This window comes from Lonchura striata, chromosome 20, assembly GCF_046129695.1.
Source record: "Lonchura striata isolate bLonStr1 chromosome 20, bLonStr1.mat, whole genome shotgun sequence".
Taxonomy (NCBI): domain Eukaryota; kingdom Metazoa; phylum Chordata; class Aves; order Passeriformes; family Estrildidae; genus Lonchura; species Lonchura striata.
The window spans coordinates 11,184,111-11,207,273 of record NC_134622.1 but is presented as its reverse complement, the minus strand read 5'-3'; the positions used below and the strand labels follow the sequence as shown (position 1 = coordinate 11,207,273).

The 23,163-nt window shown below is 42.7% G+C and overlaps 1 protein-coding gene across 3 annotated transcripts; it reads left to right on the top strand.

The window, feature by feature from the left end:
• The first annotated feature begins 175 nt into the window (after positions 1–175).
• Positions 176–23,163, top strand: LYRM9 (LYR motif containing 9). Of its 3 annotated transcripts, none has more exons than XM_021533049.3 (5): positions 176–231; positions 10,809–10,881; positions 21,055–21,195; positions 21,828–21,920; positions 22,912–23,163. In XM_021533049.3, exons 3-5 carry the CDS (start codon positions 21,070–21,072, stop codon positions 22,927–22,929), a joined length of 237 nt encoding a protein of 78 aa, XP_021388724.1. In that variant the 5' UTR covers positions 176–231; positions 10,809–10,881; positions 21,055–21,069; the 3' UTR covers positions 22,930–23,163. The 3 variants fall into 3 exon arrangements, with proteins under 3 accessions (XP_021388724.1, XP_021388723.1, XP_031362307.1); XM_021533048.3 differs by lacking the exon at positions 176–231 and adding an exon at positions 387–743; XM_031506447.2 differs by lacking the exons at positions 176–231; positions 10,809–10,881 and adding an exon at positions 13,819–13,832.

Here is a 23,163-nt window from a genome sequence, read left to right as displayed (position 1 = left end):
AGCCCGAAAAGAGGTTACTGGGCCAATGGCACGGGGAGGCGGGCGGCGGCGCGACCGACAGCTCTCCTCGCCAGTGGCGGAGCCGGTGGGCGGCGGAGGAGCCGCCGCTCCGCAAATCACGGATGAGGAAGCGGCCGCTGCGCCCGCCCACGGGCGGCAGGCGCCCAATGGGCGGAGGGGATCTGCTGACGGACGGCGGGCGGGGCCAATCGCGGCCCGGGGCGGGGTGAGGTGAGGACGCGGCGCGCGCGGGGTCGCCGTGGGCGCTGAGGGGGCGGCGGAGCGCGAGCCGCGCTGAGGGCGGGCTGAGCGGCCGCGCCGGGTCCCGGTGCCCTTGTGCCCTCACACCGCCCGGTTCCGCTGCCCCCGCAGCTCCCTCTGTGCCCACCCTGCTCCCGCCCGGGTCACGGTGCCCTCGGGAATCGCCCGCTCCCTGCCGCCGGGGCCGGTCCCGCAGCACGGCGGGCCGACGGGGGCTGCCCGCCAAGGGCAGGGGATCTGTGGGGTTTTGGGGCCTGTTTTTCGAGTCTCTGAGGACCGGAGAGCGGCGACTGCGGGGCTGGCAGCGGGGCCCCTGGGCTGTGGCACCATGTCCCGCCGTGCGTGGGCTCCCCTTGGCAGGAAAGAGAAATAAACCGCTAATGAGAGGGTGTAGTGCTCCCAGCAGCGTGGCCCATTGCCCGAGGCAGTCTCTGCGAGGCTCCTTTCAGCGTGCTCAGAACACGCTCAGGGGACACTGCCAGGTACGTGTTAACCAGGACCGAAATATCCTTTGGTTGTTGTTTTAGCTCCCTCACGCTATGAATCTGCATGCCTGGGGACTGCAGTGTCTTTGGGTAAGGCATCAGTGTTCCCTGAAACACAGGGGTGGGTAAAAAAAAGTTTTAACACCTTCCATTTTCTCATGCGAATATTAATCATATCTGATTAATAGTTTTACTTCAGAAAAACTCTCCCAGGTTACTGGAGCCTTTCCCATGGTGGTAGAGTTAAATTACCGTGAGGGTGATGAAGAGGTTCTTTCAGGTAACTGAACTGAGCATTTCGGAGGCAGTCCGTGACTGACAGGGGATGTGTTCGCTGTGCTGGGAGGGAGCTGAGCCTCTCCTTCGCTGCCCCTGGCTCCTGTCTGGGCAGGAAAAGAGCTCAGCAGAGCTGTGACAGGACAGCTGCAGTGCTGAGGTGTTACCAGAAGATCCCTGAAGGTGCAGTCCTGTCATCTGTCCTTTCTGTTTGTTTCTGAAGACTGGACAGCATTAGGCTCCTCTGCAGGGGGAGGAAGAGAGCGTATAAATGTGACAGCCTGTTGTGACTCCTGAAACCTCAGTGCAAAATCTTTGCAAGTATGGGTTTGATACTTTGGGGATACTTTATAACAATGGGAGTTGGGTAATTTTTGCCTGCTCTTTGAGAATGTAATCAAGAAAAGTCTTGCAGGACTGAAGATGGGCTCCTTTGTTAAAGCTATCCCTGTTGCATTTGGAAATATGGTTATTAATAGTCCAGTCTGGAATTATATCAGAGTTTTGCTGTCATGTCACCATCTTAAAAACAGACTGCACTTAAGAAAAAAAGAAACAAGCAAATTTTGGTTTACAGCCATTTTATATTACCTATTGGAAGAAGAGACAGAATACTTATTTGGAACTCACATTTGTAGCTGTCTGGGGTTTCTGTTGGAGCTGATAACAAGCCGGGTCTGAATATGGCACACCCCAAGGGTTCTCCTGGTTTCTGCTTCCCCTGGGGCTCTGGGGAGGTGTGGTGTGGGGGAGAAGGAAGGAAGCTGGTACAAAAGGGCATAGGGCTGTCTTGGCAAGACTGCAAGGTTTTTAAAACTCTCCCACACATTTTCATTATGGACTTTTCTTTTTCTCTCTTCTGCAAAACCTTTTCAAGTAGTAAAAGGGAGCAGTGGCCCAATAATCCTTGTATGAGAAACTGGGTTCTCAGTGTATTTGCAGGTCAGTGTCTCAGTGCCACTATTCAGGTCTAAACACAGTGTCACCTTAACTGTTTGTTCAGTTAGGTACTTCACTGGGTAAATAAGTGTCTTGCCTTAGAAGTACCCTGAAAGTGTTGTTAGATGCTGTCATGTCAGTGGGTTCTCAGCAGCAGCAGCAGGAGAAGCGCAGGGTTTGCACTCCTGGCACTGGCACATGTTTCCTAGCAGTCCATGACCAGATCACTCCAAACCGTGCTCCCCAGCTTCCATCTGTGAAGTGTGGGTAAAATCTGGGACCCACTTTATCGTTTCCAGATGCACTAAATGCTACAGCCATGTTGTTCTATTTGCCCTTGGAAGCTGCAGCAGCCCTGCTCTGTGAGGTGAAGCCTGGTGAGGGATGTGCTTATCTTGGTGCCCATATGGAGTTCTGTCAGGTGCCAGCGTTGGGTGGCCCACCCTCACCAGTGTATCTGACTTGCACACTGGGTTCATAAACACTTTCAACTGATGTTCCTGGCCTCTTCACACTGTGAAACTTAAAAGCTCTCAGTTCAACTGCTTTTTAGGCAGGTTAAGGAGGACAAGATCAAGTTGATTCATAGGGAAGTATGCGTAAGGAAAAAACAGAAGGGTAGTAAGGAAAACATGAAACTTGCAAAGTGCTCGCCTAGTAGACCCTTTGTTTCCTCAACAGAGGTCTGTTGCTGCATGTAAAAGTCAATATTGTGCATCAGAAATGCTGGGCTCACGCTTGTTCATTTCTGAAAATCCACTGCTTCAAGTTTAGTCTTTTCTGACTCTTGAGAGATTTATTTTCCTCTCAGATTTGACACTTGGTTTGCAGAGTTATAATCTCTGACAGTGCTCTGCATACAGGCAAGGGATGGTAGGCACTTTATAATCAGCTAGTCCTGTTTCTTTAATGCTCCTCAGTAGTGTTTTAACCTTAACATTCTACGCAAAAGATTGTATCATCTTGAACAATATAAAATGTAATTGTCCAGTTCCAGACATAACTTGTCAGCATTTTTTCCTTGTCCCACATGAACTAGCTGTGAAAACAGGACTTGAAATATTAGAATAAGTCTTTTGATCATTTTTTGTGTGTGAATGTCCTTCAGCATTTGGGCATGTAAGGGTTTTGTGAACCTTTAATGCAGAAAATAATAACATTAAGTGGAACAAAGCATAATAAAATGCACAGATTTGTCTCTGATCCACAAAAGGGGTGCTCTGAGCTGCACTATTGATAATTTATCATGTGGGTGTTTGACAAGCCCACACATACCCTGATATAACACTCTGCAGATACAGTCCTCAGTATTCTGTAACACCCTGGAAATACTTAATTCATAAATCCTGGTGCTGGAGCCTTTAAGGTGTCAGAAACATGGTACTCATGCCTATGGATCTGAGCAGGTTTGGTTAGTCAGATAAATACCACACTCCAAATAAACTGTGATCCTAACGTGTAACATAATAAGCATGTACACAAAATATCATGGGATTAAAATTGCTGTTCAAGTATGTTAGCCCTTTTCTTCGCAAGGAATAATTTTCCAGAGTTTTTGTCTTCAAAACCTTTTCTCCATGAAACTGGAAAAGAATAAATTCCTCCATTAATAAAATTCAGAGAGGAGCAGGGGAAGGAATATTTTGGTTGTGTATAAAGGTTTCTGTCTTAACTTTTGAAAGGATGACAATATTCCTTCATGTAGGAGGAGGGCAGGGTCTGCTTGTCTTGTGGAATGAGGGACAAGTCCCTGCCCTGCTCAGGGCAACGTTTTAATAAGATAGAGGGAAAAGAATCGAGTAATCCAGCCGAGCAGGTGAGCTGTTGTGAGGCTGTCAGTCAGGTAGCAGGCAGGGTGACTCTTTAGAGCAGCACTGTGGGAATGTGGCACTGCCTTGGAGAGCAATTAAAGGATGGAATGGAGCTTCCTGCAGCAGGGCAGCATGATGTGCCTGGGATGGGGTGGGGGACAACTGCTGTGAGGGACAGATGGTGTCATCCAAGATTGCGCTTCTCCCTGATGGTGGATATCAGACTCCACGGGTACCTGTGTTCCTTCCCTGGACCCTCAGCCTCCTCTGTTCTCGCAGAACAATTTATTGTGGTGGGATCACAGCCCTGCCCCAAATCTGTCCAGTGTGCTCCATATACAGATATGATGGTCAGGATTAGCACTGCAGCTTGAAATCATCCAAAAAATGTCACCTCCCAAACACTGAGCTTGTGCTCTGCAGAGCTTTCTAGCCAGAATTGTTTTCTTTTGAGAGTTCTGAAGGACTTACTGAGTTCTTTGCTGACTGCAGCATTTAAGCATGAACTTGGCTTTAAGTGGGAATGCTCAGGTGCTTACAGTTGGTTTGTAATAATCAGTCATTTACAAAGTTAAAGCTGATTGTTTAGTCCCTTTCTAAACACCGGTTTCAGGAGGCAGAGGGGACATCTTTATCCCCTGCTGCTTTCTGGAGAAAGTGTCAGTTCTGCGGTTCTCTCTGTTCTATATTTCTTTGCACCAGAAATGACCCTGCTGCTCTTTGTCGACAGTGTTTCCTTTTATCCCTCTCCTGGCAGCTGCTCTTGCTCCATTCTGATGTTGGAACAGCAAATGAATTCCCTCTGAAGCAAATGTCAAGCCAGTAAAGACGTTGAAGCAGCAAGAAAATCCTCTCTGTCTCTGAAGACGGAATTGGAGACCTTTGTGAATGAGATGTTCTTAAAATAGCTCCACAGTGTGTTATCTTCCCTAGAAGGTGCAGAATTGAAAGCATCGCCACAAGGCACTTGTCCTTGTGCGAGCAGCATCCCTAAATGATGGGTTTTGGAGAGGGGAGAGAAGCAGGCTACTTCCTTTTCCTCCTCTCCAGGCGAAAAACAATGCATGATTTTAATCTCTGTGTGATGGTACATTTATGTTTTTTCCAAGAGTTGCATCGCTGTTTGCTGCTTGTTTAAATATGTTACATGTTGATTGACCTTGTTCTCCATGATCCACTGTTCCTAGAGTAAACTGGTACCTGAAATAATGCCAAGCCACACATTGAGTAGAGGTGCTCTGAATTACCCTGAGGTTCAGGGTGGCTATGTCCCCTGTGAGCAGAGATTCTCAGCTGGTGGGGAGTGCCACAGGCTGGATAGGCTGAACTCAGCATTGAGTCACATCACGCAGCTCAGTTCCTGTCTTGATTCAAACTCGTTGTCCAAGGAAGATAGCAGCTTTGGAGATCTTCCCTTCCATGGAATTTGGAGTCACTGGTTCAGGTGATGGAAGCTCTTGTCTCTATGGTCAGACTGACAACAGGCATTGGTTGTACATGGAGAATTTTGTTAGTTTGGGAGCTCCTCAGCTAGTTTGGAGTGTTTGATTCCCTGACAGCCTCAGGAGAGCGTTGAGCCTAGCAGCAGAGCACAGCAGCAGGGATGGCTGTGACATCCCATTGTCCCTGAGTACAGCACAGGGCTCACGTCCTCCAGTCCCACAACTTGATGAGCCAGTGCTCCACGGGTTCCAGGTTTCTTTTGAGAATTCATTGTTGTGTTATTGCTTCATAATCCTGTCCTTGAAATCAGATGTTTTGAAGAAAATAAATCTTGCCTATGTGCACTTCAGAGCAAAAAATGCAGACTGCATGTGTGACATGCACATGAACTGTTGTTTATCGCACAAAATTATTGTAATGAATGGAATTGAGGGTTTGGGCAGTAAAATTAATCCAGAAAAGTCTGATACAACCTTTTGCCAGAATCATTAATAGAATCTCTTACATGCTTGTGAATATCTGAATACTTCTATTTTTTATCAACTTGGAGGAAGGGAAATTGATAAATAAAAATACTAGATGCAAAAATTAAATCTCTAATTGAAGAGCAGGGATTTTCATAGCAGTTTCATAATTATATTCATAACATAAGTTTAACTAGGAGAAATGTTAAAATTTTGACATCTTCAGTTTTTCATCTTTTGTGTGAAGATGGGAATAATTAACTGTACTGATATAAACACAGTTTTCAGATGTTTCTTAGTTGTCTTAAGACTATGAATGTTTTTCCTAGTCCTGTTTTTTTGACTTGATAGTATCTCTTTAAGGGCTTTCTTTACCAGATCAATTCCTTTCCTACCAGGAGAACTAAAGCTTTTCAGCTGTCTGTCCAATTTATCCTTCTGGACTAAATTTCTCATCTTGGGATAACCAGCAGCAACTCTCCCCTCAGGAGATTTGTATCAATTAGTTCTGCATCACTAATTCCTGTGGTACTGGGGGACCAGTGGGTTGTAAGAAAGCTGCTGTGTAAACAGTTATGGCTGTTGGGGGTTTGTCTTTACTTTTTTTTGTTTCGAGGTCGCGAGTGCCATCACTGGAGCTCTTGCTCGTGCTTGCCCTGTCCTTGCCTGCAAGGCCGGGCACTGCAGAGGGCATGCAGGGCTGCTTGGGGCTAGTGCTGCCTGGTGGATGCAGGGCACGTGAGCTCTGTGCTCTCTGGCTGCAGCAGTGGCCCCACGGCCACCCCTGGTGTCACCAGCTCCTCACATGGCTGGCCAGGTGGCAAGTCACTGCCTCTGTTGGTAACAGGAGTGGCAGATGCAGTCTGGCAGGACAGCAGGTTAGTCTGCAGCTGGAATGCAGGCCAGGCTTCCCCTAATCCCTCCCTTAGCCACAGAAAGGTGGCTTTAATCTATTTGTTCTGCATTTGGTTGTTTTTTTCAGCACAGATCTATCTGCAAATGCCATTGCGCTGTTAGTCTGTTTCTATGTGTTTGCCATTAGCAGATGTGTCAGGACATGAGACTGTTTTCAGTCATTCAAGTCTAATCCCAGCAGTGCTGTAGGATCTTGGGAATTGCTCTGCATTTGTACAGAAGTAAATGATGTATAACGTGCATCATAAGAACCTGCTACCAGCAATTTTAGGATTTTGTTATACAGCTGATTTTCTTTTTGATGATGTTTTAGACAAAACTAATTTGATAAGATTATTAGAGGAGGAAAATTAAAATAACAGAATCATCCAGGAAGCTCATTAAAATGGAAACCCTGAAAAAACTGGGTAATTGGGCATTGGTTCTGTCCTCCCCCCCTCACTTTATGAGCAGTATTGTATTAAAAGTAACGTGTCTGCAGGATGATCATGCTTCAACATCTGTTAGTGCTGAAACAAAATGATTTGCTTGTTTTTTCCTCTCTACATTCTTCCAACATATGTATGTGTACATCTCTCCTGTATATTTCTATCCCATCTAACACAGCTCCTTTCCAGGGAAAAGGCATCAAAGGGAATGGGATCCTCCCTTTGGTTTGGAGGGGGATTTTCATTGCCGCTCACTTGTATTAGCTCTTGGGTGACTGGCTGTGAAATGAATCATGTGAGCGAAGACTCAGGGCTGCTCAGGAAGCCCAGGCACAGGTTTGGTGCTCTGAGATGTGTTTATGTGGAACAAAGAAGTTCACAGGCTGTTGGCTGTCTGGCTCCTGAAATACCAGTGTCACATTATGTGATTAAACCTATGCAAATAATTGTCCTTATTTTCTGTTCTCAGAATATTTGCAGGGAAATCACTCTTTTTTAGAAGTATGTCACTCTGAAGATGCTTGATAATTGTGCTGGGATTTAGATTTTTTTTTTCCTTTATAGGCTGATTCAATAAATTGATTCTAAATCTAGCTTGCTGAATGTTTGCTATTTTCAATCACTCTGGCTGTGATTATTGTGATAGTAAGCAGTATACTTTCTCTAATTTAAGTTTTGGATATTTGCTATAATATACATAGTTGCATGTGCCAGTCTTAAAATTCAGTTTATTTACAAGTGTGATGTTTTTCTTTCTCTTCAGGATATGTACTATAAGAATGCAATTGCATAAAGGTTCATAGTGAGAAAATAGAAAAAGCTTGGCAATAGATTTGAAATAATATTGGGAAATATTTTCTGATCTCTAATCATGATGTTGTGTCTTCCAGACTTGAAAATAAGAATGGGAAATTTAAGCCTGGTAAAGCATATGATTAAATCCATTCCTAAAGTTTAAAATTCTTGAACTTGATTTGAAGCATGTGCGTTAGTTATACTAATAAGTCATAACTATTCCTTAAACCCAGCCAGTGTCAGAGTGATTAAATATTAGAATTGCAAGGCAAATACTCCAGTATATAAGATAAATATGGGTGCTGGCTTTGCCGTGAACTTGTCAGTGGTTTTGACTTCTACAGTCATTTTTATGGCACTTGAAATTAAAAAAAAAATGGAAATTTCAACTAATTTTTTAATATGCTGAAATGTATTAAGTTACACAAAAGAACCCATATTATAGTAATCCTGCATATATACAGGGAAAGAGTACCCAGTGTGCATGGCAGATGGTTTCAAAGGAAATCCTCGAGAGCTAGGATTAAAAAGCAATTTTCAGCAAGTTTAAAATGGGTCTCCATATTTGGGTCACAGATATTAACTCTTTCATTGCAAACAAATGAGGGAGAAGTCTGGTCAGATTGTTATGGAAATGTTTCTCCCAGTAGAAGTTGGCCAGTTCATGCTGGGGAAGAAAGGTGTGAGCAGAGCAGTTGATTCCACTCTGGTCCTGTTCTCACACCAGTGGGAAGCAGAGTTGTGACATACAGAGACAGGGATGTAATGCAACAAATGGGATTCATCATTCCATGAACAAACACTGGCAGCCCTCTGAAAAATAATGTGTGTGTGGCTTTGATCTTTGCCCACTGAAACAAATTTCCATATAGACCAACAGATAAATACGTTTTAGCATGCTAGGAACAGCAGATTTGTGGCTGTTTACCTTCAGTAAATTATTACCATAATTACCAATGACTTTATTAAAGTGTAAAGACTTTACAGATAGCATTTCTGTATTCCTTTTGGATATGGTGAGCATGCATGATACAGGATAAATAAGAAATTGAACAGCAATATTATTGCTCCCTCATAGACAGGAATGAACATGGGCTCCCAAGTTCTGCTTGGAAGTATGTATGTGTATGGAAAGTAAGCCTGTTTTTCTGAACATGTTTTAGGGGCACACTAGAATTTTATTATTTGTTTTTAAAGGTTATATAAAATCAACAGTGCCACACATTGTTCCAGGCTGCAGATGCTTGGAGGTGGCATACAAACATGCAGAAATCTTGTCACCAATCTGATGCACAGAAGGGATTGAGTGCCGGTCAGCTTTGCACTGGGGGATACAAGAAGGCACTGGGCTTTTAGTAGATAAAAATAGGGCAGCAAGTTGGAGATTATTTGCTTTAACAACTTATACCAGTTAATAACCGTGTCAGGAGTGTAATTCACATTTACATCAGTGCTCTTTATACACTTTGGCAGCACAAAGGAACCTCAAGTTTGACATGAACTTTTCTTCAAAGACACCTCCAAAGTGGAAATTCAGGTTAGACTTTAAGCACTGTTTATCACTGAACAATGAAACAGCAACTGATACTGTATAACTGTGTTCCCAAAGCTCATCTGGGTGTATTTGGAGTAGGTTTAGAAAGCTTTCTGGGCCCAGATGCTTGATGCTCTGCTAAGTGAATTATAGAAGTAACTGCTGGTTTGAATATCAGCCTAAGGATAAGTTAATTGTGTTGCTGTCTGGGTATTACATTGGTTATGAGTTAACAGAGGAGGACTGCACTTCTGGAAGGGCGTGGTGAATGTCCTGGTGGGATAGCTAACTGCAGGTATATCTGCTAAGTGCTAATTAACAATGATAATGAGAGGTGTTTTCTGCAGCACTCAGCCAAGATCTTTATCAGAGGTCCTCTGCTCTCAGAAAGGAAAATGTAGGTGATGGATGAAAATAAGGCAGCTTTTGGTGTTTAGTTTTTCTACCACAGCTAGAAAGTGTCAGTGGACTCAGGATGAGCTTTTAAAGTTGAATCTGTTCTTCTGGATTCTTGTTTCACACTGCCTATTACAGTAAGTCTGCCTGTGAGCATCCTGAGATGGCCTTCAGAGGGCAAATATATGTGCTGACATTAGATACCAAACCTGAACGTCAACATCCCAAGCTGTTGTCAATCATCATATGTCACCAAATTGTTCTACTCTTAAATACTTGGGGGAAAAAAATAATCTGTGGCAACAGCTGTCTTTGATCCATGTGTTTGTAAATGTTCTTGAGAGTTTTGCCTTAGATTTTTTAAAGACTTGTGTCTTTCAAAGGGAGGCAAAAACATATCTGTTCAGAGTCTCTGTTGTTATCTTCCAGGACTTTTGTTTTAAAATCTCTGACAGGATCTGAAATAAAACGTGATCCAGATGTCTTTGGACAGCCAGAGAAATCTGTTTGCTTGACTTCAACAAACTTAGGAAAGGTGCTAAACAAACAAATTAGTGTTGGCTTTAGAGAATTAGTTGCTTTCCTTTACTCACTGTACAATCGTGTATTCGAGAAAAGCAGTTTCCTGTGTGCCGTCTGTTGTTGCCTGGGTCCAAAGCAGTTTCTTGTATGCAGAATACTGTAAAGTAATTATTATGTCATTGTACAGAGTTCTGAGTATGAGAAACTGTGGCTCTTTAATGGAGGTAAATGGTTTCTTACCTCCAGCAGCTCTTATCAGGAAATATTGAAGAGTCAGTTCTCCTGAGTCAGAATTTCTCTCTACTTAAATCTTTCTGTAGGGTATATTTTTTAAGCTTTTTATAGTAGATGACTGAAAGCAATAGCCTGTTCATGTTAAAGCCATACATTTATGTCTGATGTAACTGGTCATATGAAAGTGAAAGGTCCCATAGGAATAAACTGAGCTATGGATGGGTTTTTCAGCACTTCTTTATTAATGGCACTTCAAGTAGCGAGTTGAGGAAAAACAGATAATGAAAATTGATTCTTCTCTGCAGGTCTCTTGCTTGCTTTTGGACTTGGACAGGCCTAATCTGTGAAGATAATTAAAGATCCTCTACTCTGGATGCTGTAAGTGAATTTTTCATTGTGCATATTGTATCTGGTTGAGAATATGCACCTGAAGTATCAGCATTGACTAAAATATCATGTAGAGAGGCTAGAGGGCTGAAAAAACCTGTGAATGAAGAATGTTGCCATTGGCAGTGACACAGGCTGGTGACCCTGTCTGTCAGCATGGCAGTTGAGTTCCAGGTGCTGTGGTAACATAGTGGGACATTTCCAATACCTTTTACTGTTGAATAGACTTCTCCCAGAAGAGGCCTGCCCACTTTAAAACCTGTCCCTGTGGCAGCAGAGTCTTTGTAGCATCTGGGATAATGCTCTCCCTAGAGCAGGGAATGGGCTGTAGCTGGCACTGCAGGAAGGCAGAGGATGTGTAGGAGGCAGGGAACAGAACGCCATGGCTTTGACCTTGTTGCAGCATCCCTTTGGGATCCATAGGACACGGCTCTCTGCTGGCTAATTGTCACAAGTGGGGGGGAAGGACACATTTCTTGTTTCTAGGAGAGTGTCTTTAAAACATTTCATATTCTTCCACCAATGAAAGCATGCAAAGAGCTCTTCAGATCCCCATTTTCTCCCCAAAGCTGTGAGAACAATTTTCTGGCTTGTAGAACAAAGACGTTGGAACAGATGACATAGCCAACATCTGCACCTGGCTCACGGAGGAAGCGAATATTTGGCATAGAAGCTGAGCTCCCTTCTGCCAAGAGAGCCGTGCCGATGCAGTTGTTCAGGGATGAAGATGGCAAAATGTCTTTTCCTTATTGACTCATCAAAGCAATTTTATTGATCTGTCAGAGTAAAAAAATTCTTGGGAAGGAAAATGTCGTTTACTTTTAAATGTCTTTACATTTAAAATGTCTTTTATTTTAAATATCAGAGTTTAGTCAATGGTTAATCAAATGCTGTCTAACCAACCCTGTGAAGATTTTGATGGTATATCACTTCAGTTCCGATGGCAGACACATCACATATGGGTTGCCATTTTGATGGCTTTGAATGGTAATCTGACCCATAAAAACTGAAGCATAATATACAAACTGATTTTTTTCTGGCCTGCCCTGTTCTTGGTGCCATCTGTGTTAGGATGGAAACGAGCCTGCTCAAAACGTGGGCTGCCGATTTTGAGCTGATCACAGATGGGTTTGAAAGAATAGCCTTGTGTGCACAAGGAGAGGAAAGATGCTCCTGAGCAGGAAGTTTCACTTGAAACCATATTATGTCTGCTAAATCCTGTGGCCTGTGGAACAGCTATCAGACCTTTCCCTGAATTCTTCGTATGGATTAAGTAAACTAAATATCAAGTAAACCCCCACAACTTCTAAATATTGCTCTTCTTCCACTACTGTGTTCTACTGCTGTTATCAATAATGGAACAGAGTGCAGAAAGCTGACATTACCTGACCCTGTCAGGCATTTGCTGTGCATCTGTTCAGCAAAACTGGGCACAGTAAATTAATTCATGAGTTTTGTAGATGAGTTTTAATCTGTAGTGTGAATCCTGTTGAATTTACAGGATTCAGGCTGCTGTTTCTGGATTTCTGTCTTTGGCAATTAATAAAAGTCTGTGTTGTAGGTGAAGGTGAGTACCTGACCTCTGCTGTTGCATCTCAGATCAAAAATTCAGATACTTAAGTGCCTAATTCTCAGTGTGGTCAATGAGATCTTGATTTTTCTCTCATGTTGAGAGAGCCTGTGCTCTAAGTTAGAGATTGACTGCCTTGTCTTACGTGGAACCACAAGTGTCCTGGTACTATTTATAATCCCAAGAAACACATTAAATAATTTTCACTGGTTAGGAATATGGTGTACAGAACTGATTTCTTTTTTTACTCTCTTTAAATCAATGACATTGTTTGAGTGACCGTTTCTTTGTCAGAAAGGAAGCCTGTCGAAGGCAGCACTCATTGATGAGTTTCATGGTCGTGACACACTTGAACATCCCTCTCAAGACATCTTGAAGCCTTTTATTTCCAGGCTAAATAAACACCAATTTCAGCAATGTCTCATCTACTCCCTTTAATTACTGCTGCTGAGAGAAAGTTTCTGCCAATGCAAATGTACTATTTTGTCATGTCACATCAAATTGCATCAGCCTTATATTTAGGAACAAAAAGAGGGGGAGGCTGAGACAGGATGTGGCTGCAAATGGAACCAAAGGGTTTTCTTAAATACAGGCTGAAAATAGACAATCAAGGCAGTGATGCTTTTTCAAGCAAAAATCCATGAAAGGGAAAATGAAGGCTGTGATGGCAGAGCAGGGCTGGGGGTGGGCAGAGGGAGTTCTGGGGGAGGCAGTGCTGGCAGGAGGGGCTGCTGAGCGCCTCACTTACGCAGACACCCTTGTGTGGCAGATGGGCACGAGGTGCATTTGGGTTAGGTAAGCCCACAGCCCGCTCCTGTGTGCTGGCTGAAGGAGGGGGAGCTGTGCTTCTGTCCAGCCTGTGCCTGCCCTTTCCCCGAGGATGTCTCCCCATGCAGCGGTAACTCAGCTCTCTAAACGAAAGAGACTGTAGGAAAGAGGCATAGACAAAATTTGTGTGGCTGTCCAGATAAATGTGGGAGCCTTTGAAAAATCCCTCACACCACGTTAAAATGTAGTGTTTCTACAGAAATAATATTTTTTTAAAACTTGTTGTTTAGAAAACATTAGCATCTTCCCCACGGAAAGTGCTTTTTGCCCCCTCAGTATTGGGCACAAAGGGATCTGTTGAAATCATATGCATAAATTATGGATGTAATGGGGCTTACTTTAAACTGATGAGTCTTATCAGAGCCTGGTGGCAATTAAATCTAGTTCTGAAAGATCAGCTGTGCTTGAGAACCAGCAGAACTCGGGGAGGAAGTGATCTGGGGGCGTGTGAGCAGCACCTACTTAGCAAATTGGAAAAATATTATTCATTTCTTACATCTAAGCACTTGGAATCTCTCCTCAGAAGCAATTGGTGATGATGGAGGTAATATTTTTATTCTTGTCACCAAGGATAATGAAAATGCAGTAGAAGCTTGCAAACTCAGGGTGCTGAAGGCTTTGTCTGACCCTGAAACAGGCCAGGGGTGCTTCCTGCAGGGTGAGGGAGCAGGCAGGGCACAGTCCTGAGGCATTCTGGTACTACTTCCAGCATTAATTTGGATAGAATTCATTGGATTTCATTGTCATTTAACCCACTTCCCAAGACTTAACCACATCTGATTTTTGCTTCCGCTGACATTTTCTTTTATTTTTAAATACATAAGCATTAAAAAACCCTCAGTGAAAATGTATTTTCGTAGCAAGGAAGGCATTTCTGTAATACTTTTTTCAAAGCAAATGACAGAAATATTAAATGGGGGAGGAAAAAGATAGGTGTTTGGTTTTTATAGTTGGGGTTTGTTTGTTTTGAACTGATTGAGTCTGAAAATACTAGATAAAAACTGCAGATAAATGAAAAGACTCCATAAGCGGCCTCCTCCAGGTTGCTGCTTAAAAAGCCAACCAACTGACAACAGTACAACAGAAAAGTGTTCTTAATTAACATCTTCAGTTAAAGGAGAAGCATTGTGGATCTCTTAAATGTATTATTAAATCTTCATTGTTTAGGTAATTGGATGGGGACAGACACTTGTGCTGAGTGCTATGTCAAATTTATCAGGGCCTGCTGTAATTCTAGTGCACTTGCTGGAATTCACAGCTATTTGTCTGGGTACAGGGGTAATTTGGAGGGTTGAGTGAAGCCAGATGACTGTAATGAACTCATTTTGTGTCTTCAACTCAGTTTGGGGGGGAAAAAAAGAAGCTATTTATAGCATATTTTGTATTGTTAAGACTTCTTCCTGTCTCTCAAAGTTTCTCTGGGTCGCTGTCTTTGCTTCATCACCAATAATTATATCAAATTAATTCAGCATAATTGAGTTAATTATTAGCACTGGAGGTTACCACTAGGACTTCAATTGAACCAAAGCTTTTATCCCCCTTTTCCTGAGGTTTCATCAAATGTAAACAAACCAGAATCATGGGTGAAACCTAAGGCAGCTCCATTTCCATCAAATGCTTTTGCCACTCAGAATTGTCCTGCCATACTCATTCACTCAGATGAGTATTGATAAATGCAAAGAGAAAAGAGTTCTCTCTCATCCCCCTTCATCTCTGCCAGAGCTCTAAATCAGTTTAGTTGCTCAACAGAGTTGGTGTGTTGTGTGTAATCAGTTAAGAGCGAGCCCTGTACCACTGAGAGCAAATGTCCTGCGGGGTTCTGAGGAGTGTCTGTATTTGTGAGGGCTTCTCACTGCCCACACCTTCCTTTTCCTTAGATTGCCTTTGAGCTAGACTAGGTCTTGGAGAGTGACAGTGAAGTTTTGGGGAAAACTTGAGCTATGGCTTTAAGAGCTCAGAAGTGTCCCCAAGACTGGTGGGATCTGCCCCTGATTAGCTGTTGGTATGGAAACAATCCCTGATTAGTGAGCTGGGCCAATCCCCCTAAGAGGCTAAAGGCTCCCAGACTTACATGTCCTGCAATACTGCTGCTTATAAACACTGCTCCCAGGAACGTGGATTTTGCTCAGGATGTGAGGGGTCAAATTCATCTGTGGTTTAATTCCACCACAGACAGGGTTTATGCCAGGAAAGGGGTTGGCTCAGATTATTACTCTGATTGAGAGTGAAGGATTGGCAGATGCTAAATTTCAGCAGGTGGATTTGGAATAATAGACATTGAGTTGTTCCGGACACTGCTGTGAAGGATAATGTGAGTTGGGAAGGACAACTCCAGGATGAGGTGTAGATCCCAGGGCAGGGCACAAGCCCCATCGTCACCATCCAGGGATTAGGTGCACAGCCAGGGCTGGAAGGGCTGTGCTGGAGGGAGCAGGAAAAGGAGAGGTCACACTGCACAGGCTCTATTCCCTTGTAGACTTGGTGCGATGTTTACACTAAGGGAAGGCTTAGAGGAGTATGTTAGGTATTTTTGGTGTAAAAAAACCAAATATTTTAAATTAAACTTTAGTCAATAATGTGGGTCATGAGGACTTCTTTTGCTGTTTTAAATCCTGACTCTCCACCTTTACAAGTTTGTCAACTCTTGTACTTTCCAAAGAAGAGCTCTTTCTGCACTGACAGCTTCTTGTTTTACTGTCTTGACTTTGTCTTAAAAAAATTATAAAGTTGAATTGCATAAGCAAAGTAAGCATGTGTTAAAGAATAATGGTAAAATAAACTTTAACCATTTTAGGTCTTCCTGAACAAACCGCTGAGAAAACCACTACAAAACCTTATTTAAGACTTGCTGTTCTTCCCATGCTTGTCTGTGCCATAGTCCACAGAGTTAATGTGGTCATTAATCAGACAGCATGGTTTTGCCCTTCAAAGGCACTTCCATGCCTTATGGTGCCAAGTGGGTATCTGTCTGTCAAGAACAGTTGTGGCAGCTTATTTGGTGCCCAGTTGGATATTTCAGAGCATCCAACAGAACAGATACAACCTCAGCCAGAAAGTTGTTGCACTAACTGACATGAAGTAGTTGGGAGAATCACAATTGCTGAACTGGAACTAAGCATTGGATCATTTCGAAATACAATATTTACAAGAAAGGAATGAGCAGGCAGTTTTGGTTTAAAGTTGATAACTATTCAGGCATGATCCCAAAGGTAAATACGTACAGATTTAGTCACTGTGAACAAAATTAATTTTAACAGCAGTTGAACTGAACAATTCAGAGCTGAGAAGAAAAAGTTATTTTGAGACTGTGCCTTTCAGAATTTCCTTTAAGCCGGGAGAATAATTTTCAGGAGAAAAAAGTGGAGAAGTTTGAATTGCACCTAAACCAGGAAGGTTCCGGTCCTCACTAGTGAGCATGCACCAAAGAATGTTACTCTAATTAGTCTGATCATGCTTATTAATTATACAGAACAAGGTAATCTGGCCTCAGCATGGGCAGCATGTTTCCTCACTGGTCTAGGATTGCAAAAGCCTGAGTGTTTTATTTGCAGTATTGCATGTCTGTGCTGTGTGATACCAAAACAGGCCGTAATGTAAGACATCTGCCCTGTGGCTTTGGTTAATTTATACAAGTAGTCATTATGTCCAGCTCTAGTACTCTTTGTCATTCTCAAGTTTTCTCAATTAAAATTCTATGTTTGTATTTCTATTATATTTATAATATTTCTAAACATTGTTGAATAGCATTAGGCTTGTGGGCTGTGCCCCCCAAATTGTTCTGCAGATTCACCTGACATTGCTTCTGCCTCATGCATCAATCAAAGCATAAGGGGGAGAGGAGCAGAAATAGAAGTGAACAGGCCCAGCTATCATCACTCATGCAAGGGGACTCGGCAGCTCGTGTTTAGAAAGGACAAAACCCCAACAATGCCCGGCCCAGCTCGTCAGAAGCGATCACATCAAAGCCGTGATCTCAATAAGAGCCAGCGAGATGTGGCTGCTGGAAGTGACTGCAGCATTGTCCGTGCTCACCCACAGCAGGGCTGGGGCTGCAGGGCAGCCGGGGCTGCAGGGCAGCCGTGCCTGGGGCTGCCAAGCCTTCCGAGCCTCTCGTGCCTGTGAGCAGGGACGGATGGATGGATGGACAGACAGACTGGTTTGCCTGGGACACCAGAGCCCCTCTCACTGCCTCCTGTGACCCACTGGGGACTGAGGGGAGGTGTGACACTGCCATGAGCACCAGGCAGCCGTGTGCCAGAAAAGGGACTTCTGCCCCTGCTGCAGGCACTCGGGGCTGGACTCACAGGCCTGAATCTGGGAAACCTGGAAGGGACCAAAGAGGAAGAACCTTCTGGGTAGCAGCAGTTCACTTGGGTGCCTTCCTGGACTGATGTCACAACGTGAACTAAGATGTTTTGTAGTTAAAGAGGTTTCAGAAAGGCTTCAAATTTCTTTGTAATATTGGCATTCTTATTTTTCCTGAGATCACGAGGTTTGACGAGGATGGGGAATCATAAATTCCTGATTAAGACTTCTGAGGGTGTAATACTTCAAAGCAGTAAAACACATCTCTAGCCTATATACTGGGGAAAGAGATGGCTGAGCAGGAAGGAGGAGCCAACCTGTAAACAGGAACAGCTCAGGTAACTCTTGTAGTCCTTTAATTAACACTTCTAGTCTCTGGAGCCCAGCTTTGGTGGCTGTTTAACTAGTTCAGAGGGATAGGGATTGTGACTGTTGTACTGTGGGGATTTGCTTGAAAAACACTCAAAATAGCAGGGGAAAAAAGTAAACTGAGAGCAGTGGCATAGTGTCAGCTTCATCAGGGTTCTGCTGTGCACGGGGTCAATTGCCAAACCTGCTAATGCAGAGTGAAGATTAATTGGCTTTGGTCAGCCTTTGCTTCACTATCTGAATATCATTATCAGGAACGTAAATAATTATGCAATGCAGAGAAATGCCACAATAGTCTCAGTGTCTCCTTTTATACTTGTCTCTTTGTGAACAGGGCTTTATCTAAATGCAAATGTGATTTCAGCCTTCTGATTAGGACATTATACAGTCATCCATTCCAGAAAAGCACAATTAGCGGATTATTTTATTTCTGACTCAACAGTTCTTGGTGTAGATCGTTTGTTTGTTGTGCTGTGCATGATATTTAAGTTTTCAGAGGGAGATTTACAATATTAGTCAGGATTATAGCCAGATTTTGTGAGGTTGAGAGTTTTTATATGGCAGATAAAACTGGTAACATTTGTGGGATTCGAGGGGAAATGTTTTCAGAACAAAAGGCAGCAGTGCAGATTCTTACTGTGCTTCATTGTCCTTTTTGTGCTGAGCAAGGGGCAAATCACAGTCGAGGCTATGCAGATTCTCCAGTGCATCTGGGTGCACAGGAGGAGGGTGTAGCATTACTTGTTGTCAGGATCTAGTCCCTTTGAGGTGTGCTTGTACAGGGTACCAGTATCTTACAACTTAACAATGGGCAAGTCATGAGATTATTTCCTATTAAACAGCCACTTTACCAAAATAGCCATGAATTTTTCCATGTGCTGTGGTAGATTTCCAGTGAGGTTTTCACTGGATGAAGTTACATCCTAAGAGAAGCAAAAATCTTTGGTGATAAACTTCCCTGTGAAGCTTGCCATATAACAGCATTTGTAGCATTTTTGGAGCTGTGTATCTGTCAGAACTCAGGTAGTTTGGTTTTTAAATTTGAATATGAGAGCCTCATAGGAGTTTAGGTTTGATAATAGATGGAGTGTAAATTTCCATCTTCAAACCTTTTAGAATGTCCAGTATTCATGAAAGGCAAAGGGATTTCCCCCCCCAAAACAAATTCATCTGTGCAAATGTATTTGTCAGCCAATTTGAATTCAACAGCTCATCATTTTCCCATGAAAAATTACTGCAGTGGAAAATTCCTAATTATCTATAGTGAAACATTTTCAATTCCATTGATCAGCTTCATCTTTCCATATCCATATGTTTCCATGACTGGTTTCTTCCTCTCTCCCAGAGCTCCTGTTCTGTGTGCTGGAGCAAGCTGTCCTGGACAGTCCCAGCACAAGAGGGATTTTTGCATTTGTGACAGGAAATCTATTGCACCACTTAGGTTTAATTAGAGCACAGTGACATATGATGAGTTTACACATCAAAGCCTAGAAACAACTTCACAAATTGGCTCTGGTCCCAAAATGTATTTTGGGATCTGTATTGAATTTTGGAATGTGTTTCACTGTATTAAATGGGAATATGTGAAATGCAGGGTTGGGTTCTTAGGGTCAGTGGAATTACACAAATTCTTAACCAGCCAAGAATACAGCCCAAAAAACTTGCGTGTAAAGTAAAATTTGGACTCGGATCAATTTGAATCCAGCTACATATTCCAATTTTCTGTATTGGATGATAAAACTTCTGTCTCTGATGGAGGAAAGGGCAGGGGATAATTCAGTCTATATGTGAGGAGTCATATTTTGGAGTTGCTTGTCTTTCTGCTGCTTGAAGGGGAATGCAGGGATCTCTCAGCTGACTGTTGGGCATGTAATCACCTCCCATACTTGAATGCCACAGTGAAATGAATCCAAACCAAAAATGCATGGAGTTGATGCCCAGCATATATTTCACTGCAAAGAGAAAAGGATATTTTACAGAAAAAAAAAAACATTGTAAGAAAACAAGAGATGAATGTGTTGAAGTTTGGTAGTATTTTGATCCCATTATGGTGGGCATTTATAGGAGCATAGAGAAGAGATTTTCCCCATTGCAACAAGATTTAGTCTGTGCAAATATACAGCCCAGACATGTAATAGCTGTCGTGATGTACTCTGAAATACATTTGGCTAAAGGACTTAAATTACTTAAGAAAAAGGAAAAAAATATTTCAGATAATGAGTAGGTATCATAATGGTTCTAAAACAATGGCATGCACCTACTTCATTATTCAGTTGCTTATTTATTATTTTTATTCTTAAGAGTAATGATGTAAAAAGTGCCTTTTTCCAAATGTTAATTTAGCTCTTTGCAGATGGCAACCATCTGTTAAATGACAAGGCATTTACAGTCTTTGATTAGCACTTTATAGGACTTGGATGGACTTACTGTTACGACATGTAAATATAGTTATGGACGTGAAACTTGGTAGATTTGTTCTTTTCCTGTTGCTGTTACCAATACATATAAAATTTCAAACCTAACAATGTTTTTTTCTATCTTCTATATTTATCCGTGTTGTTTCCAGCTGAAGGTTTGAAACTCTTGACAGAATGACAGAATAGGAAATATTGTTAAATTCGAGCACCATTTGTAGCCATTATGAGTGTCCTCGTTCTAAAAAGACACATTGTGGATGAACTCCTAGGGATGCTCAAGGAAAGCACTGGAAGTTTGAGGGACTTTTAAGGATCCTGGCTTAGCAAGTAGGAACCTGGCAGTGGGCTGTGATACAGGTTTAGGTTCTCCCCAAAAGTCACACTGGCAGTCTGTCTGTAAAACACTGTGTCTCACGTGGCTATTCCCATCACAGACTGATCCTCTGGAGTGAGCTCTGCACTTTACCCCCTCGAGGAGTGACGGCCAGCCCCCGTCTGTCCATAAACTCAGCAAGTTCTCATTCATTTCACGTTGGGGTTTATTCTGAAGCTTCTGCAGGCCCTGCTGCCAAGCCTCAGCGTGCCGGACCTGCTCTCGTTGTGCACTATCACTTGGCACTTGTATTTCCTGTTGTCGGTGAAGCTGACGGTGTTGTGGTTTGTTGTGTGTTGCAGAGCCGCGGCCCGGCCATGTCCCCGCTGCCGGAGGCGCAGCTGGTGCGCAGCTCGCTGCAGCTGTACCGGTACCTGCTGCGCTGCTGCCGCCGCCTGCCCCCGGGCCCCGTCCAGCAGCACTACAGACACGCCATCCGGCAGGTGCGTGCAGCCCGGGCTCTGGGGCGCTTCTGCCGCTGAACCAGCACACACTGCTCTCCTGCAAGCTCGACACCTTCCACCTTTGAAGGGTTACAGTGGCAGTGTGTGAAGGACCATTTCTTTTTGTTTCCTTTGAACCTGAAACCTATTTTTCTTGGCTTTCATCTCTAATTCTTGTGTTAGTCAAGAGAGTGAACAGTCATTACTTACTCCATAAACACATCTTTTATGGTGAAACCCACTGGTTCCATGTCAGTCATTCATATATCCCCCCATCAGGGTAAATCTCATCTGGCTGTTCATATTCTATACTTCATATGGAAGTAATTTCATGCCTTTGATCATACCTGTTGTCCTGTTTCTAGTTTTAACATACCAGGCAATTTCAATTGTTCTGAATTGAAGTTCTCTGGGGTTTTTGTTGTTGATATATGAAAGGAGTAGAATACTTAACACGAAATTCCACATGACCAGATTTGTTATGGAAAGAGGATGGCCAGGTGTCCGAATGTGTGGTTTTACCTTTTTAGACCAACAGTTTATTTGCAACAAATATTTTTCTGAGATTTAAATGCTATCTTTATTTTGACAACTGTTGTGTTGACAAGTCAGTGATACTTGGAATGTTGCAGAGTTTCAAAGTCCATGCTGATGAAGATGATCCTGAGCGAATACAGCAGATCATTAAGAGAGCCATTGAAGATGCTGACTGGGTAATGAATAAAGTAAGTGCTTCGGATTGTCTGCATTTTGGTTTCAGTTCAGAGCAAAGAAGAAAACATTGGAAATCAAGTTCTGAATAGCAAATTGTTGTCCTGGATGTTGAAGTGTCTGGCTGAAAGGAAATACCCAGCCAGGAGGGATCTGTGATTGACATTTTTAGTTCAAAAATTATCTTAGTCAGTATAAACTAATTATGGGTTTTTTTCAGAACCAGTAACAATTTAGGCTGGTCTCTGTGTCTTTGTTTCCATGAAGAATTCTATTAAAATATCAGCAGTGGTGGCTATTATCACTCTATTAAAGGAGAAAAAATTAAAATACAGCATTTTACAAGCCACATCTTGCTATGCATCATCTGCTTTCCTAACAGCATCTATCCTCAGACAATTTAGAGGAACTTCCAGAACTACTATTGCTTTTCCTCAGAGCTTGCCCATGGCTGCAGAGATCAGGGATAGCCCACACAGTGGCAAAGCCCCTGTGCACAGTTGTCACCCAGTGGATCTGCCCCTGTGCTGTCAGACTGGTTTCTCAGATGAAAAAATGAGGATGGTTTCCATTAGACAGCTGAGAGTCACCTGTGCTTCCTGGAATTTCAGTCTGGCTGGGAGTGTGATACTTTAACATGGTTAAACAAGTCAAAAGTCCAACTTTCTCTCTAAATATCTGTGATTTAATTTACTAAGTGGCTGTTAAGTCCTTCTCTCTGCCAGTCCATGAAATCCAAATGAGAATTGCTACAGGAACAAGCACAGATTAGTCACAGATTATGATATTTTAGTGGTAACCAAATCCCAGCAGGTACAATCTAGTCAATAACTGTATCTGGTTTATTGTTTCATACTGCAAAGGGAAAGCCTACCAAATTTCAGTCTGCCTTAAAGAAAGTAGACATAAATTTATGTGGATCATGAAGAAGATTTGTAAATTATTGTTGGTATGAACTTCTACTTAGTTATGTGCTCATTCCTACAATTTTTTTTTTTTTTTCAGTATAAAAACCAGAAGTAGAAGAGGAAGGATGAAACCAAGGAAGACATTGGTAAACATCCTTAGAGGACTTGCGGTCAAGCCCAGTACTATATGAGAATTATTGCTTGAAGTTTTCTCTTGGATAATATAAATACAATAACTTGTATTTCACTGGGATGTCATGAAGCTAAATTAATACTTCTGAAGAAATTGAATTTTGTAAATTGCTTTGTATAATCACAAACTTCTAAGTTAAAGCCCAAGCTTGCCTAA